This window comes from Chelon labrosus, assembly GCF_963514085.1.
Source record: "Chelon labrosus genome assembly, contig: SCAFFOLD_39, whole genome shotgun sequence".
Classification (NCBI taxonomy): domain Eukaryota; kingdom Metazoa; phylum Chordata; class Actinopteri; order Mugiliformes; family Mugilidae; genus Chelon; species Chelon labrosus.
The window spans coordinates 86726-106441 of NW_028181538.1; the positions used below are offsets into that span (position 1 = coordinate 86726).

The 19716-nt window shown below is 42.3% G+C and overlaps 1 protein-coding gene across 1 annotated transcript; it reads right to left on the bottom strand.

Moving 5' to 3' along the window:
* Positions 1-124: 124 nt before the first annotated feature.
* Positions 125-19716, bottom strand: LOC311509962 (protein disulfide-isomerase tmx3a-like; the record flags this gene model as incomplete). Its single annotated transcript, XM_084575420.1, has 15 exons — positions 125-703; positions 784-913; positions 983-1039; positions 14264-14317; positions 14404-14461; positions 14650-14748; positions 16904-16970; positions 17817-17894; positions 17973-18072; positions 18157-18237; positions 18310-18355; positions 18427-18550; positions 18914-18956; positions 19093-19150; positions 19683-19716. The coding sequence occupies 15 exons, from the start codon at positions 19714-19716 to the stop codon at positions 362-364; spliced, it is 1371 nt and encodes a 456-aa protein (XP_084431546.1). The 3' UTR covers positions 125-361.

The window sequence follows — 19716 nt, forward strand, 5'->3', positions numbered from 1 at the left end:
TTTGATCCTTTTCTGATTGTGGGCGTTTGAATGTGCAAAAACTTCTAAAATATTTTATTCTTAGCAGGAAGATTTTCCAGAGAATTAAGAATAAAATGATCCTTTTATATTCTGGGATGTCTGACTGAATTCATGTGAGACAAAAATATCTGATCAGGACATCTGAGACAAATCAGTTTATAAGGTCAGAGGTCAGAGGTCACTGAGTTTAGGTTTACTTCTTTCTATATTTGTGTAATAAAAATCTGTGAGCAGAGACACATCAGAGAGTAAGTTTGTCTTTGTGGACGTTGGACACATGTGAAGAGCATAAGGACTCAATCAGAGGATCAGATGGTTTATTGATTCTACACATTCAGTCTCAGTTGGACTTCTTCTCCGTCACTTTTTTACGCCGCTGCAGAGATGGCGCCGTCAGCGCGGCGGTGACGGTGGCGTAGTCGTCGTCAGTTGCGGTTGGTCTCGTCTTACAGCAGAGGACACAGAAGACGGAGACGAGGACGACCGGGAAACCAATCAGGAAACAGCCAAGCATCGGAGCCTGGATGAACACGGTCTGGACAACAAGATGGAGGACAGACATCAGTGGGACGGAGACAGACAGAGACTGAGACAGACAGGTCTGATGACTTACCGTCAGCGCGACCTTGGCTTCGTAAACAAAGCGTCTGATTCGCTGAACGATGTTGTTTCCTCCCTGACTCTGAAACATGAAACAGATCACATGTTCAGAGACCAGAATGTCTTTGTTGTCTTCAGGAGTGTCCGTCCCGCTGTCCTCACCTCCACACTACCGTCCAACACCCCGTCCAGAAAGTCCAGCAGCTGTTGCTCCGTCTCCACTGCATCGGACGGCAGGAAGTATCCGTCAGTGGACAGATTCACCACAATAAAGGACGGGACAGAGACCTCTCTGAGGCAGAAGACAGGGACATTAGAGACAGGGACAGATGACAAAATAAAAGACAGGACAGAAACTCACCCCATGACGAGTCCATTAATGTAAGCGCTGCCCTCCATGAAACCAAAGTAGAAGCTTCTGTAAAAAGAGATTTAATTTACTGGAAGAACTGAAGAGTCTCTGGAAAACCTTTCTGGATGTTTCATCTCTATGTGGTCAACATGAAAACCTTTCTAGATGTTTCATCTCTATGTGTTCATCATGAAAACCTTTCGAGATGTTTCATCTCTATGTGTTCATGAAAACCTTTCGAGATGTTTCATCTCTATGTGTTCATGAAAACCTTTCTAGATGTTTCATCTCTATGTGGTCAACATGAAAACCTTTCTAGATGTTTCATCTCTATGTGTTCATGAAAACCTTTCGAGATGTTTCATCTCTATGTGTTCATTATGAAAACCTTTCTAGATGTTTCATCTCTATGTGTTCATGAAAACCTTTCTAGATGTTTAATCTCTATGTGTTCATCATGAAAACCTTTCTAGATGTTTCATCTCTGTGTGTTCATGAAAACCTTTCTAGATGTTTAATCTCTATGTGTTCATCATGAAAACCGTTGTAGATGTTTCATCTCTATGTGTTCATGAAAACCTTTCTAGATATTTCATCTCTGTGTGTTCATGAAAACCTTTTCTAGATGTTTCATCTCTATGTGTTCATGAAAACCTTTCGAGATGTTTCATCTCTATGTGTTCATCATAAAAACCTTTCTAGATGTTTCATCTCTATGTTTCCATGAAAAACTTTCTAGATATTTCATCTCTATGTGTGCAGATAAGAGCGGATTTAAATGGACAACTGGTTATTCCAGCTGAGATAGTTAGCACTCGACTACGGCCAGATCTGCTGTTGTGGTCTGAGCCAGAGAAAGTAGTTTATTTCATAGAGCTGACTGTCCCGTGGGAAGATAGAGTTGAGGAGGCTAATGAGCGAAAAAGAGCTAAGTATGCAGAGTTAGCAGCAGATGCAGAGCAGAATGGATGGAAGGCTTATGTCCGCCCGGTAGAAGTGGGCTGCCGTGGATTTGTGGCAAAGTCGGCGATTGCTCTGCTGAGCGAGCTGGGCATACGAGGAAGGAGCCAGAGGACTGCGGTTAGCAACATGTCCCGGGCAGCAGAGAGAGCGAGCGACTGGTTATGGGTGCGCAGAAAGCATGCTAGCTGGGGAACTAGCTAAGGTAAGGAAGGCCGCATGTAGGCCTCGATTTGTTTATTACGCGATTTGTTTGTTACGTGTTTTCGGCCCGCAGCAACGGGGCGAATCACGGTAGATTTGCTTGTTTGGCTCGTGGTTCAGTCCGCATCAACGGGGCGAATCACGGTAGATTTGTTTTTGTTACGTGTTTCAGTCCGCATCAACGGGGCGAATCACGGTAGATTTGTTTGTTTGGCTCGTGGTTCAGTCCGCATCAACGGGGCGAATCACGGTAGATTTGTTTGTTTGGCTCGTGGTTCAGTCCGCATCAACGGGGCGAATCATGGTAGATTTGTTTGTTTGTTACGTGGTTCAGTCCGCATCAACGGGGCGAATCATGGTAGATTTGTTTGTTTGGCTCGTGGTTCAGTCCGCATCAACGGGGCGAATCATGGTAGATTTGTTTGTTTGGCTCGTGGTTCAGTCCGCATCAACGGGGCGAATCATGGTAGATTTGTTTTTGTTACGTGGTTATTAGTTACTATATTAGCTGTTGATAGACATCGAATGGTGAGGGAAACAGGGTTGTGCAGTGGCGGTGTGGAGGGGGGTGACTCCAGGACGCTGGAAATCACTGTTAAGCCTTCTCGAGGTGTCGTGGGCCTAACTTAACGAAACATCGGTGAAGGGAGGTGCCCACTTGAAAACCCCAATGACATGCTGCATACTGCTGTTGTCTTCTTGTTACGTGGTAGCTATGGTTAGCTGCTGAGCGGGCCATACAAGCCAGCAGCGTTTAGTTAATGTTTTACAATGTCTGAACTATGCTGCTCAATGGGCTTACAAGCCAGCAGCTTTTACTTAGTTTATGTAGATTATAGGTTAATTGTCATATTATATGACCATAGGTTAGGTAGGGTCTCTTAGCTGAACAGGGCCTCTAAATGTGTTTTGCCTGGGATTTTGGCACAAGGGATTATAACATCTTATCCTGTGTATTACTGAATGCTATATCTAGCCTAGGCTAGTGACTGTTGCGAATAGTGCAGCTGACAACTAGGGAAAGACCTAGTGACAGCATGGAAAGACAGCTGACAGGAGGGAATAGTCCCCACCGGGGCTACAATGGGTTAGCTGCTCATTGTGGCAGTAGCCCAGGCTTTAATAAGCCATGGGCTACACCCTAACTTGCTACAAAGACGACTAATGATAAAATACCCCTAGAGTCAGCGAGAGCAGGGGCGGAAGATGACTCAGTTTGGACTGACACGGCTTTTGACCCAGGAATGAATTTGACACCGAGTAGGCAAGGCACGTTAATGGAAGCTACTAGTTCAGATGGAGATGGAAAGAAGCAGCAGGTTTGTGTGTGTGGCTGGCAAAAGATAACAACAGTAAAGGGCCTCAGAATCCACCAAGGGAGGAAAAAGTGCTTGGCAGAGGGAACACAGGGACCCCGCATTGATAGCTACTTCTTAAGAAGTGCATTAAGTCAGTCGGTTGAAGTCCAGCGACAGGAGCTAACCCACAGTTCGCAGGACATCAGCACCCCTAATGTTGAGGCAGGTACAAGCACTGAGGCAGACAGAGAGGCCAGCCAGCCAAAAAGGGAGAAAATTAGCGGTCAGAAAGCAAGGATCAAATGGCCAGGTGCATCAGATATTAGGCAGTGGGAGGACATCAATAGTGATTTGGTTAGTGTACTAGGTAGACTTAAAGGGACGGCGGAGAGTAAGTTGGAGAAAATGGGAGATATTATTTATGGTTATGGTAAGGAAAGATTTGGTGTGGTTGAGAAACAGAAGAAACAAGAGGGACAGGTGGTTAGATCGAGGCGTCAGCAAGAGATCGATAGGCTCGTACAGGAGAGGAGACTCCTTAAGAAGCAGTGGAGGAAAGCTACAGCTGAAGAGAAGGAAGGTATTGATTGTTTACAGGCAGATGTTAGGAAGCGATTGGCAGCGTTAAGAAGGGCGGAGAACATTAGGAAAAATAGGAAAAGGAAAGAGCGAGCTAGATTAGCATTTTATAAGGACCCATTTAGGTTTGTGAAGTCACTATTTAGTAAGGAAAAGAATGGTAGCCTCACGGTACCAAAAGAGAGGCTTGAGGAGTACTTGGAGGAGGTGCATAAAGATACGGACAGGTTTAGAAAGTTGGCACTACCCTCTGATATTCCACCTATTGGTGAAATAGTTAGCCAGTGTGATGACAGCCCACTAAGGTGGAAAGAGGTTCAAGAAGTGGTACGACGTGCAAGAGCCTCTTCAGCCCCGGGACCTAATGGGGTCCCCTACCGGCTGTATAAGAGTGCACCAGATGTGCTGAGGTTCCTGTGGAAATTGATGAAAGTAGTATGGAAGAAACAGGTTATTCCCAAGGCATGGCGCAGGGCAGGGGGGATTTTTATTCCCAAAGAGAGGGACTCATTGGAAATAAGCCAGTTTAGACCAATTAGTCTGCTTAATGTTGAGGGGAAGATTTTCTTCAGTGTTGTGGCACAGAGGTTGTCTAGTTACTTGGTTAAAAACAGACTAGTTGATACGTCGGTGCAAAAGGCTGGGATCCCAGGCTTCTCTGGATGCTTAGAGCACACCAGCATGATTTGGCACCAAATTCAGTTAGCAAAGCAAGAGAAGAGAGACCTGCATGTTGTATTCTTAGACCTGGCTAATGCTTTTGGGTCAGTGCCGCATAGTTTGTTATGGGAAGCATTTGAGTTCTTTAGAGTTCCAGGCAGTATAAAAAACTTAGTCAAAGCCTACTTTCTAGACATTCAACTCTGCTTTACCACAGCAGAGTACTCTACAGCATGGCAGCAGCTGGAGGTAGGCATCATGGCAGGGTGTACAATCTCTCCACTAGCCTTTACAATGGCAATGGAGGTTATTATTAGGGCTTCCAAATGGGTGGTAGGTGGAGAAAGGCTGCAAGGAGGGCTTCGCCTCCCCCCAATCAGGGCCTACATGGACGACATGACGACAGCAACGTCAACCGCTCCTTGTACCAGAAGATTGCTGGATAAGCTAAATAGCAACCTGCAGTGGGCTAGGATGAAAGTGAAGCCTATTAAATCTAGGAGTATTTCTATTGTTAAAGGAAAGGTAGTAGATAAGAAGTTTGTTATAAATGATGAGGTAGTTCCCACAGTGCTGGAAAAGCCAGTGAAGAGCTTGGGAAGATGGTATGATGCAAGTCTTAGTGATAAGGCGCAGTTTGAAGGGTTGAGGCAGGAAATGATTCAAGGCATTTCAAGCATAGACCGGTCAGGGCTACCAGGGAAGTTAAAATTGTGGTGCTGGCAATTTGGTTTACTGCCTCGGCTAATGTGGCCGCTGACGGTGTATGAGGTTGCCCTTTCAAAGGTAGAAAAGTTAGAAAGAATGATTAATTCATTTATCAGAAAGTGGCTTGGTGTCCCACGCTGCTTAAGTGACACAGCCTTGTATGGGAAAGGCATTCTGGAGCTCCCAGTTACCAGCTTAACAGAGGAGTTTAAGTGTGCTAAAGTTAGACTGGAAATGACTCTTACTCAGTCAAAGGATCCAGTGGTTAGGAGTGTAGCGCCTACTATTAAGACAGGGAGGAAGTGGAAGGCAAAAGAGGCTGTACAGCAAGCACAGGCAGCTCTTAAACATAGAGATATCATAGGTCATGTACAGCAAGGGCGTGGAGGCCTAGGGCTGTGTGCAGGGAAACCTCTGTGGAGCAAGGCATCAGCAGTAGAAAGGAGAAAGATGGTAGTGGAAGAAGTACAGAAGCAGGAGGAAGCAGTTAGATGCTCGAAGGCAGTGTCGCAGGCTAAGCAGGGTCAGTGGGTGAACTGGGAGAGTGTGGAGAAAAGGAAGTTGAAGTGGAGAGAGCTTTGGAGCATGGAGGCTAGCAGGATTAGATTTATGTTAGGGGCTACTTATGATGTGCTGCCAACTCCCCAGAACCTAAACCAGTGGGTAGGTGAGGATAATGCCTGTCCACTGTGCACTTGTGTCTGCACGCTTAGACATATTCTGACAGGTTGTAAGGTTAGTCTTTCCCAAGGACGTTATACCTGGCGTCACAACCAGGTACTGAAATGCTTAGCAGCTGCAATTGAGGAAAAACGGGTGGATTTAAATTCATTGGTCGTTAACAGAGAGAATAGATGTATTAAGTTTGTACGGGAGGGAGAAAAGGCTAGACCAGCAGGCATCAGGCATAACACGGGACAGCTAAGAGTAGGAGGAGCCTGGCAGATAAGAGCGGATTTAAATGGACAACTGGTTATTCCAGCTGAGATAGTTAGCACTCGACTACGGCCAGATCTGCTGTTGTGGTCTGAGCCAGAGAAAGTAGTTTATTTCATAGAGCTGACTGTCCCGTGGGAAGATAGAGTTGAGGAGGCTAATGAGCGAAAAAGAGCTAAGTATGCAGAGTTAGCAGCAGATGCAGAGCAGAATGGATGGAAGGCTTATGTCCGCCCGGTAGAAGTGGGCTGCCGTGGATTTGTGGCAAAGTCGGCGATTGCTCTGCTGAGCGAGCTGGGCATACGAGGAAGGAGCCAGAGGACTGCGGTTAGCAACATGTCCCGGGCAGCAGAGAGAGCGAGCGACTGGTTATGGGTGCGCAGAAAGCATGCTAGCTGGGGAACTAGCTAAGGTAAGGAAGGCCGCATGTAGGCCTCGATTTGTTTATTACGCGATTTGTTTGTTACGTGTTTTCGGCCCGCAGCAACGGGGCGAATCACGGTAGATTTGCTTGTTTGTTACGTGGTTCAGTCCGCATCAACGGGGCGAATCACGGTAGATTTGTTTGTTTGGCTCGTGGTTCAGTCCGCATCAACGGGGCGAATCACGGTAGATTTGTTTTTGTTACGTGTTTCAGTCCGCATCAACGGGGCGAATCACGGTAGATTTGTTTGTTTGGCTCGTGGTTCAGTCCGCATCAACGGGGCGAATCACGGTAGATTTGTTTGTTTGGCTCGTGGTTCAGTCCGCATCAACGGGGCGAATCATGGTAGATTTGTTTGTTTGTTACGTGGTTCAGTCCGCATCAACGGGGCGAATCACGGTAGATTTGTTTGTTTGTTACGTGGTTCAGTCCGCATCAACGGGGCGAATCACGGTAGATTTGTTTGTTTGGCTCGTGGTTCAGTCCGCATCAACGGGGTGAATCATGGTAGATTTGTTTGTTTGGCTTGTGGTTCAGTCCGCATCAACGGGGCGAATCATGGTAGATTTGCTTGTTTGGCTCGTGGTTATTAGTTACTAGCTGTTGATAGACATCGAATGGTGAGGGAAACAGGGTTGTGCAGTGGCGGTGTGGAGGGGGGTGACTCCAGGACGCTGGAAATCACTGTTAAGCCTTCTCGAGGTGTCGTGGGCCTAACTTAACGAAACATCGGTGAAGGGAGGTGCCCACTTGAAAACCCCAATGACATGCTGCATACTGCTGTTGTCTTCTTGTTACGTGGTAGCTATGGTTAGCTGCTGAGCGGGCCATACAAGCCAGCAGCGTTTAGTTAATGTTTTACAATGTCTGAACTATGCTGCTCAATGGGCTTACAAGCCAGCAGCTTTTACTTAGTTTATGTAGATTATAGGTTAATTGTCATATTATATGACCATAGGTTAGGTAGGGTCTCTTAGCTGAACAGGGCCTCTAAATGTGTTTTGCCTGGGATTTTGGCACAAGGGATTATAACATCTTATCCTGTGTATTACTGAATGTTCATCATGAAAACCTTTCTAGATATTTCATCTCTATGTGTTCAACATGAAAACCTTTCTAGATGTTTCATCTCTGTGTTCATGAAAACCTTTCTAGATGTTTCATCTCTATGTGTTCATCATAAAAACCTTTCTAGATGTTTCATCTCTATGTGTTCATCATGAAAACCTTTCTAGATGTTTCATCTGTATGCGTTCAACATGAAAACCTTTCTAGATGTTTCATCTCTAAAAACCTTTCTAGATGTTTCATCTCTATGTGTTCAACATAAAAACATTTCTAGATGTTTCATCTCTATGTGTTCAACATGAAAACCTTTCTAGATGTTTCATCTCTATGTGTTCATGAAAACCTTTCTAGATGTTTCATCTCTGTGTTCATCATGAAAACCTTTCTAGATGTTTCATCTCTATGTGTTCATGAAAACCTTTCTAGATGTTTCATCTCTATGTGTTCATCATAAAAACCTTTCTAGATGTTTCATCTCTATGTTTCCATGAAAACCTTTCTAGATATTTCATCTCTATGTGTTCATCATGAAAACCTTTCCAGATATTTCATCTGTATGTGTTCATGAAAACCTTTCTAGATGTTTCATCTCTATGTGTTCATCATAAAAACCTTTCTAGATGTTTCATCTCTATGTTTCCATGAAAACCTTTCTAGATATTTCATCTCTATGTGTTCATCATGAAAAACTTTCTAGATATTTCATCTGTATGTGTTCATCATGAAAACCTTTCTAGATGTTTCATCTCTATGTGTTCATCATAAAAACATTTCTAGGTATTTCATCTCTAAAAACCTTTCTAGATGTTTCATCTCTATGTGTTCAACATAAAAACCTTTCTAGATGTTTCATCTCTATGTGTTCAACATGAAAACCTTTCTAGATGTTTCATCTCTATGTGTTCATCATGAAAACCTTTCTAGATGTTTCATCTCTATGTGTTCAACATGAAAACCTTTCTAGATGTTTCATCTCTATGTGTTCATCGTAAAAATCTTTCGAGATGTTTCATCTCTATGTGTTCATCATGAAAACCTTTCTAGATATTTCATCTGTATGTGTTCATGAAAACCTTTCGAGATGTTTCATCTCTATGTGTTCATCATAAAAACCTTTCTAGAAGTTTCATCTCTATGTTTCCATGAAAACCTTTCTAGATATTTCATCTGTATGTGTTCATCATGAAAACCTTTCTAGATATTTCATCTGTATGTGTTCATCATGAAAAACTTTCTAGATATTTCATCTCTATGTGTTCATCATGAAAACCTTTCTAGATATTTCATCTGTATGCGTTCAACATGAAAACCTTTCTAGATGTTTCATCTGTATGCGTTCAACATGAAAACCTTTCTAGATGTTTCATCTGTATGCGTTCAACATGAAAACCTTTCTAGATGTTTCATCTGTATGCGTTCAACATGAAAACCTTTCTAGATGTTTCATCTGTATGCGTTCAACATGAAAACCTTTCTAGATGTTTCATCTGTATGCGTTCAACATGAAAACCTTTCTAGATGTTTCATCTGTATGCGTTCAACATGAAAACCTTTCTAGATGTTTCATCTGTATGCGTTCAACATGAAAACCTTTCTAGATGTTTCATCTGTATGCGTTCAACATGAAAACCTTTCTAGATGTTTCATCTGTATGCGTTCAACATGAAAACCTTTCTAGATGTTTCATCTGTATGCGTTCAACATGAAAACCTTTCTAGATGTTTCATCTGTATGCGTTCAACATGAAAACCTTTCTAGATGTTTCATCTGTATGCGTTCAACATGAAAACCTTTCTAGATATTTCATCTCTATGCGTTCATCATGAAAACCTTTCTAGATATTTCATCTGTATGCGTTCAACATGAAAACCTTTCTAGATGTTTCATCTCTAAAAACCTTTCTAGATGTTTCATCTCTATGTGTTCAACATAAAAACATTTCTAGATGTTTCATCTCTATGTGTTCAACATGAAAACCTTTCTAGATGTTTCATCTTAGTTAAATGCATTCCAGGGGCAATCTTACCTCAAACTGCTGGCTAAGGCTAAGGTTAAATACAGTAAAATTGTTATTCACGTCGGCAGTAATGACACCCGGTTACGTCAATCGGAGGTCACAAAACTTAATGTGGAATCGGTGTGTAAGTTTGCTAAAACTATGTCGGACTCCGTAGTTTTCTCTGGTCCCCTGCCCAACCTGACCAATGATGACATGTTTAGTCGCACGTCGTCATTCCATCGCTGGTTATCTAGGTGGTGTCCAGCAAACAACGTGGCCTTCATTGACAATTGGCACACTTTCTGGGGAAAGCCTGGTCTGATTAGGCGAGATGGCATCCACCCAACTTTAGCGGGTGCTGCTCTCATCTCTAGGAATATGGCCGATTTTATTAACCCCCCGAAACCATGACAACCCAGAGTTCAGACCAGGAGGCGGAGTTGTAGTCTTACACACTTCTCTGCCGCTTCTCTAGGACTGTCTCACACCCTAAACTCTCTAAACTCTATAGATGTTCTGTCTGGTCCCAGATTAGTTAAACCAAAAAATAATAAAAGAGGAGTTTCTCATAGGAACCTGATACAAATCAGTACAAGTTCATTGGTAGAACAGAAGAATAGGAAAATTAAATGTGGTCTTTTAAATGTCAGATCTCTCTCATCCAAATCTCTTTTAGTGAATGATCTGATAACTGATCATCAGATTGATCTATTTAGTTTGACTGAAACATGGCTACAGGATGATGAATATGTTAGTTTAAATGAGTCTACTCCACCCAGTCATAGTAATTATCACATCCCTAGAAGCACAGGTAGAGGAGGAGGAGTGGCAGCAATCTTCCACTCTGATTTATCTATTAATCCTAGACCTAAGCAGAGCTTTAATTCATTTGGAAGTCTTACTCTTACTCTTGCTCATCCAGACCAGAAAATACAAAAACCAATTATTTTTGTTGTGGTGTATCGCCCACCTGCTCCTTACTCTGAGTTTTTAGCTGAGTTCTCTGAGTTTTTATGTGATTTAGTTCTTAGAACAGATAAAGTCATTATAGTAGGTGACTTTAACATCCATGTTGATGTTGTCAGTGACAGCCTTAGCTCCTCATTTACATCATTATTAGATTCAATTGGCTTTTCTCAGAATGTGAACGGATCAACTCACAGTTTTAATCACACCTTAGATCTTGTCCTAACATATGGCATAGAAACTGAAGGTTTAACAGTATTTACTAATAACCCTCTTTTGTCTGATCATTTCCTCATAACCTTTGAATTTACAATAATGGATTACACAGGAACTGAAAAGACATTTCATTACAGTAGATGTTTATCTAATGATGCTGTAACTAGATATAAAGAATTAATTCCTTCTTTATTTACCTCAGTGCCATGTGCCAATGATGTGGACGACAGCAACCACAATTTAACCCCTGCACTAATAGATTATTTTGTTGCTCCTCTGAAAAAGAAGGTCATAAATAGGAGGAGGCTAGCTCCATGGTATAATTCACAGTTCCGCTGTTTAAAACAGGCAGTCCGAAAGCTAGAAAGAATTTGGCATTCCACTAATTCTGAAGAAGCTCACATAGCCTGGAAAGATAGTTTAACAACTTATAAAAAAGCTCTCAGTAATATTAGAACAGCATATTATTCATCATTAATAGAAGAAAACAAGAACAACCCCAGATTTCTTTTCAGCACTGTAGCCAGGCTGACAAAGAGCCACAGCTCTGTTGAGCCATCTATTCCTTTAGCCCTCAGTAGTAATGACTTCATCAGCTTCTTTACAAATAAAATTGTTGGCATTAGAGAAAATATTCAAGGAATCCTTCCAACAGCTGTTAAAGATGTAAGTACAGTGACATTAGAAACTTTTGTAAGACCTTATCAACATCTGGAATCCTTCTCCCCAGTAGATCTTCCTGAGCTCTCTTCAACAATTACAGCATCTAAACCATCAACCTGTCTTCTAGATCCAATCCCAACTAAATTGCTCAAAGAAGTTTTTCCATTAATTAACACCTCCATATTGAACCAGATAAATTTATCTTTATTAACAGGATATGTGCCTCAGTCTTTTAAGATTGCTGTAATTAAGCCCTTACTCAAGAAAGCCACTCTAGATCCAGATGTTTTAGCCAACTATAGACCAATCTCCAACCTTCCTTTTATTTCCAAAATTCCAGAAAAAGTTGTTGCTAATCAGTTGTGTGACCACTTAAACAAGAATGGTCTGTTTGAAGAGTTTCAGTCAGGTTTTAGAGTTCATCATAGTACAGAAACAGCTCTGGTTAAAGTTACCAATGATCTCCTCATGGCTTCAGACAGTGGACTTGTCTCTATACTTGTTCTGCTAGATCTTAGTGCCGCATTTGACACTATTGATCATAATATTTTACTACAGAGACTTGAAAGTGAGGTCAAGATTAAAGGAACTGCATTAGACTGGTTTGAATCCTATCTATCTGACAGATTCCAGTTTGTTCATGTCAATAATGATTCCTCTACTTATACAAAAGTAAGTTACGGAGTCCCTCAGGGTTCTGTGCTAGGACCAATACTCTTCACGTTATACATGTTGCCATTAGGCAAGATTATTAGAAAACATGGCATAAACTTTCATTGTTGTGCAGACGACACCCAACTATATTTATCTATGAAACCAGATGAAACTAATCAGCTGGTTAAACTCCAAGCATGCCTTAAAGACATAAAGGCTTGGATGACCTGTAATTTCCTACTCTTTAAACTCAGACAAAACAGAAGTTATTGTATTCGGTCCTAAACATCTCAGAGATTCATTATCTAATCACATGGTGTCTTTGGATGGCATTACCTTGGCCTCCAGTACTACTGTAAAAAACCTTGGTGTTATATTTGATGAGGATATGTCCTTTAAATGTCACATAAAGCAAGTGACCAGGACTGCCTTCTTTCACCTGCGTAATATCGTCAAAATTAGGAACATCCTGTCTCAGAGTGATGCTGAAAAACTAGTTCATGCATTTGTGTCGTCCAGACTGGATTACTGTAATTCATTACTGTCTGGCTCCAAATAGCTCTTTAAAAAGCCTCCAATTGATTCAAAATGCCGCAGCAAGAGCATTGACAGGAATTAGCAAGAGAGATCATATTACTCCAGTTTTAGCTTCTCTTCACTGGCTCCCTTTAAAGTCTAGAATAGAATTTAAAATCCTCCTCCTTACATACAAGGCCCTTAAAGGCCTAGCTCCATCGTATCTTAAAGACCTCATTGTACCATATCATCCCAACAGATCACTTCGGTCTGAAAGTGCAGGCCTACTTGTGGTTCCTAGAATTTCAAAAAGTAGAATGGGAGGCAGAGCTTTCAGCTATCAGGCTCCTCTCCTGTGGAACCAGCTCCCAGTTTGGGTTCGGGAGGCAGACACTCTCTCTATTTTTAAGGTCAGGCTTAAGACTTTCCTTTTTGATCAAGCTTATAGTTAGGGCTGGACTAAACCATCCCTTAGTTATGCTGCTATAGGCCTAGGCTGCTGGGGGACGATGCACCAAACACACATCCTCCACTTTCTTTTCTCTGGCACAGAGCTCTTGCCCTCTAATTTCCTATCTACTACTAGTCATACTATTCTGTGCTATTACTATGTAGAATGTTTACTGCTGTGTGTGTCCCACCCCCCTTCCCCCCCCTTCCCCCCTCTCCCCCCCTCCCCCCCCTTCCCCCCTCTCCCCCCCTCTTCTTGTGAGTATCTCTGGCCTGGAGTGGTGTGTTTCCCGTGGAGCTCTATACTACATCTGTTGTCGTGGTCTCATCATCCTGCCCAGTCTTCATGGAATCCTGCAGTTATCCACTCCTACCTGAATGAACAATTCTCCAACCTGCCTATGATTCCTCTTACATTTTCGAACTGTCATGTAACATCATCAGTTTGTATCATAAGATTTCACATGTACGCTTTAGTCAGATATGTGTATCTATGACAGATGTATGTTTATCTTGCTGTTCTCTTCTCTTCTCTCTTTGCTGTTCTCTTCTCTCTTTCTTCTGTCTGTACCCGGCTGGCCTTAGGCAGATGGGTCCCTCCATATGAGCTGGGTTCTGCTCGAGGTTTCTTCCTGTTAAAAGGGAGTTTTTCCTGCCACCGTTGCCTTCAGGCTGCTCTGGGGGTTTCAGGCCGGGTTTTTGTAAAGCGTCTTGAGACGATTTGTATTGTTATTGACGCTATATAAATAAAATTGAATTGAATTGAATCTCTATGTGTTCATGAAAACCTTTCTAGATGTTTCATCTCTATGTGTTCATCATGAAAACCTTTCTAGATGTTTCATCTGTATGCGTTCAACATGAAAACCTTTCTAGACGTTTCATTTCTGTGTTCATCATGAAAACCTTTCTAGATGCTTCATCTCTATTTCTAGATCATGTACATACACAGTATTCTAATGAGGAGCTTTTCAGAATAAAAGTCTGACCTGCTGTAAGTCTCTCTGTGAACTGTTGCCACCGTCTCCACCAGGGACTTACACCTGGACAGATAATAACATTCATACCTGATGAATGAATGAATGGATTAATGACAGTTGATGAATGGATGAACTGGGATGAGCATTACCTCACACTTCTTTCGCTATGGAGCTTCTCCTCCACCAGAGCCAATAAGACCAGTTTATCTGCAGGAGAGAGGCGGAGTCACTTCACCAGAACCAATGAGGAGCCTCATAGCTGCTCTCTGATGTTTGCTACATGCTGTTATGACGATAAGACGATGGCAGGGACATGTCTCTGGTTAACACGAGAACTGAACCATCAGGTGTAAACCAGCTGTCCTCTGTCCTCTCTGCCCCCTGTCTTGTCTTACCTGTCTCTCCCATGGCGTACAGACTGTAACTGTCGATATGAAAGAAGTTTGGGAACCGTTCTCTGCTAATCCATGACCTCAGGTCGCCATCATGTTCCTCTGAAACACAGAGGACGACATGAAACACTGAGGACAACATGAAACACTGAGGACGACATGAAACACTCAGGACAAGATGAAACACTGAAGCACTGAGGACGACATGAAACAATGAAACACAGAGGACGACATGAAACACTGAGGACGACATGAAACACTGAGGACGACATGAAACACTCAGGACAAGATGAAACACTGAAGCACTGAGGACGACATGAAACAACGAAACACTGAGGACGACATGAAACACTGAGGACGACATGAAACACTGAGGACGACATGAAACAATGAAACACTGAGGACATGAAACACTCAGGACAAGATGAAACACTGAAGCACTGAGGACGACATGAAACAACGAAACACTGAGGACGACATGAAACACTGAGGACGACATGAAACAATGAAACACAGAGGACGACATGAAACAACGAAACACTGAGGACGACATGAAACACTGAGGACGACATGAAACAATGAAACACTGAGGACGACATGAAACACTGAGGACGACATGAAACACTGAAGCACTGAGGACGACATGAAACACTGAGGACGACATGAAACACTGAAGCACTGAGGACGACATGAAACACTGAGGACGACATGAAACACTGAAGCACTGAGGACGACATGAAACACAGGACGACATGAAACACTGAGGACGACATGAAACAATGAAACACTGAGGACATGAAACACTGAGGACGACATGAAACAATGAAACACTGAGGACATGAAACACTGAGGACAAGATGAAACACTGAAGCACTGAGGACGACATGAAACAACGAAACACTGAGGACAACATGAAACACTGAGGACGACATGAAACACTGAGGACAACATGAAGCACTGAAGCACTGAGGACGATATGAAAAATGAAACACAGAGGACGACATGAAACACTGAGGACGACATGAAACACTGAGGACGACATGAAACAATGAAACACTGAGGACATGAAACACTCAGGACAAGATGAAACACTGAAGCACTGAGGACGACATGAAACAACGAAACACTTAGGACGACATGAAACACTGAGGACGACATGAAACAATGAAACACAGAGGATGACATGAAACAACGAAACACTGAGGAGGACATGAAACACTGAGGACGACATGAAACACTGAAGCACTGAGGACGACATGAAACTCTGAGGACGACATGAAACACTGAGGACGACATGAAACACTGAGGACGACATGAAACACTGAGGACGACATGAAACACTGAAGCACTGAGGACGACATGAAACACTGAGGACGACATGAAACACTGAGGACGACATGAAACAATGAAACACTGAGGACATGAAACACTGAGGACAAGATGAAACACTGAAGCACTGAGGACGACATGAAACAACGAAACACTGAGAACAACATGAAACACTGAGGACGACATGAAACACTGAGGACAACATGAAGCACTGAAGCACTGAGGACGACATGAAACAATGAAACACAGAGGACGACATGAAACACTGAGGACGACATGAAACACTGAGGACGACATGAAGCACTGAAGCACTGAGGACGACATGAAACAATGAAACACAGAGGACGACATGAAACACTGAGGACGACATGAAACACTGAGGACGACATGAAACAATGAAACACTGAGGACATGAAACACTCAGGACAAGATGAAACACTGAAGCACTGAGGACGACATGAAACAACGAAACACTGAGGACGACATGAAACACTGAGGACGACATGAAACAATGAAACACAGAGGACGACATGAAACAACGAAACACTGAGGACGACATGAAACACTGAGGACGACATGAAACACTGAGGACGACATGAAACACTGAAGCACTGAGGACGACATGAAACTCTGAGGACGACATGAAACACTTTGGACGACATGAAACACTGAAGCACTGAGGACGACATGAAACACTGAGGACGACATGAAACACTGAAGCACTGAGGACGACATGAAGCACTGAGGACGACATGAAACACTGAGGACATGAAACACTGAAGCACTGAGGACGATATGAAGCACTGAGGACGACATGAAACACTGAGGACGACATGAAACACTGAGGACGACATGAAACACTGAGGACGACATGAAACACTGAGGACATATTAACAAAAATAGCTGCTGAAAGAATTTAATGTCTCACCGTTGTAGGTTAAGTAAATTCCATCTTTAAAAACCACTACAGCAGGAAGAGAAGGAAGAGACACCGCCTGGAATACAGACACTGAGATTAACTACAGACTGAGATTGACTACAGAGATTAAATAAAGACACTGAGATTAACTACAGACACTGAGATTAACTACAGAGATTAAATACAGACACTGAGATTAACTACAGACTGAGATTAACTAGAGACACTGAGATTAACTAAAGACACTGAGATTAACTAGAGACACTTAGATTAACTACAGACACTGAGATTAACTACAGACACTGTAGTTAACTAGACACTGAGATTAACTAGACAGAGATTAACTAGAGACACTTAGATTAACTACAGACACTGAGATTAACTACAGACACTGTAGTTAACTAGACACTGAGATTAACTACAGACACTTAGATTAACTACAGACACTGAGATTAACTACAGACACTGTAGTTAACTAGACACTGAGATTAACTACAGACACTTAGATTAACTACAGACACTGAGATTAACTACAGACACTGTAGTTAACTAGACACTGAGATTAACTACAGACACTTAGATTAACTACAGACACTGAGATTAACTACAGACACTGTAGTTAACTAGACACTGAGATTAACTACAGACACTTAGATTAACTACAGACACTGAGATTAACTACAGACACTGTAGTTAACTAGACACTGAGATTAACTACAGACACTTAGATTAACTACAGACACTGAGATTAACTACAGACACTGTAGTTAACTAGACACTGAGATTAACTACAGACACTTAGATTAACTAAAGACACTGAGATTAACTACAGACACTTAGATTAACTACAGACTCTGTAGTAAACTACAGACACTGAGATTAACTACAGACACTGAGATTAACTGCAGACACTTAGATTAACCTTGGGAAGGACGTCTCTGGAGGCAGAGAAGAAGAATGTGTGAACAATCAGTTCCTCAGCAGCTGATGTGTAGTTTTCCTGAAAACAGAACACAGGTCACATGTATCTCCCGTCTGTGTTTCCTGTTTATGTCTGGTGTGTATTTCCTGTGTGTACCTTTAGTTGTGACGTGGCTCCTATGTAAACAAACATGACGTCATGGCGGCTCATGGCATGATGGAAGAGCTGCAGACTGTTCAGGGATCGAACCAGCGGCCTGAACAATACCACACAGACGGAGTGAGTACGACGTGAAGCTGCTGCTTTGAGTCTGTTCATGTTCTCATGTGTCTGAACTCACCCTCCGACCCGGTTAGCAAAGTCCAGAATTCCTTCTTTGGTTCTTGGCCCTGAATAATTATATTTCATATTTTTCTTCAACCTGCAAATAGAAAACAGCTGCTGATAATAAATAAAATAAAATAAAATAAAATAAAATAAAATGACGACTCACATGAGGATAGCTGGGTAACTTCTGACCCTGAACTCTTTGGCCAAACCTGCAGAGAGAAAACATCAGTCTAACGTCTGACAGCTTCACGTGGATGCTTTTATGTTGAAAGTCACCCACCTGTGCTGACAGTGGCGTCTGATTTGCCGACTTGGACCGGAGAACCGAGACTCCTGAGTTCAGATCCGATCTGATGCCATACAGGATCCAGTTGTTTACAGAGGGAACACCAGGGGGCGTAGAACTGGAGCGAGATGCAGACGGGTCAGTGAGGAGAACAAGAACAAGAAGAACTAGCGCTAGAACTAGAAGAACAAGAGCTAGAACAAGAACTAGAGCTAGAACAAGAATAACTTGAACTCGAACGAGACCTAGAACTACAACTAGGACAGGGACAATAAGAACTAGAACAAGAAGAACAATAACAAAAAGAACTAGAAAAGGGACTAGAACCAGAACAAGGACTAGAATAACTAGAACTACAACAGGAACTAGAAGTACAAGAACTAGAACATCTAGAGCTAGAACAATAACCAGAAAAACAAGAACAAGAACCCAATCTAGAACTAGAACACACAGTATGAGAACAGACTGGTCATAAACTAACCTCTATGAGCCAGATGTCGTCGTCTCCTTTTCTGTCCATGAAGCTGAAAACAGGATTATATGAATAATATTATAGAAAATATTATTCATATAATGTTATAAAACAATATTATATAATATTATAATATATTAATATAAAACTATAATATAATATTTAATAAATCAAATTAAAATCCTCACGAGTCATCGAGCTCCTCCACAAAGGCCGACGTTGACACCAGCGACACAAACAGCAGCGCTGACGGCAGAAAGACAGACAGTCAGTCAGTCAGTCAGTCAGTCAGACAGACAGACAGTCAGACAGACAGACAGACAGTCAGTCAGACAGACAGTCAGACAGACAGACAGACAGTCAAATAAACAGTCAGACAGTCAATCAGACAGACAGTCAGACAGACAGACAGTCAGACAGACAGACAGACAGACAGACAGTCAGTCAGTCAGACGTTTAGAAGCTCCTCCTCCTTCAGACACTGTTGAACATGAAGCTGCTCATGGAGCAGAGGTCTCACTACGATCATTTTCTTTGAGACAATGAACTGATTTGATAAAAAGTCACTTTTATTGATGTCATCAGGAACCAAACTGTCTCAGGAACCAGAACCAGAACCAGAACAGGAACCAGCTCAAACAGAGGAACCATCTGGTCTCAGATCAACATGTTCATCAGGTCAAATGTCAATTTGTTTATCTGAAGCTGATGATTAAATTAGGTTAAATTTAATATGAAATTAAATGAAATTAAAGACAGAGTGTGGTGGGGGACGTACCTGAGAGCAGGACAATGTTCCTCTGGTGCAACAT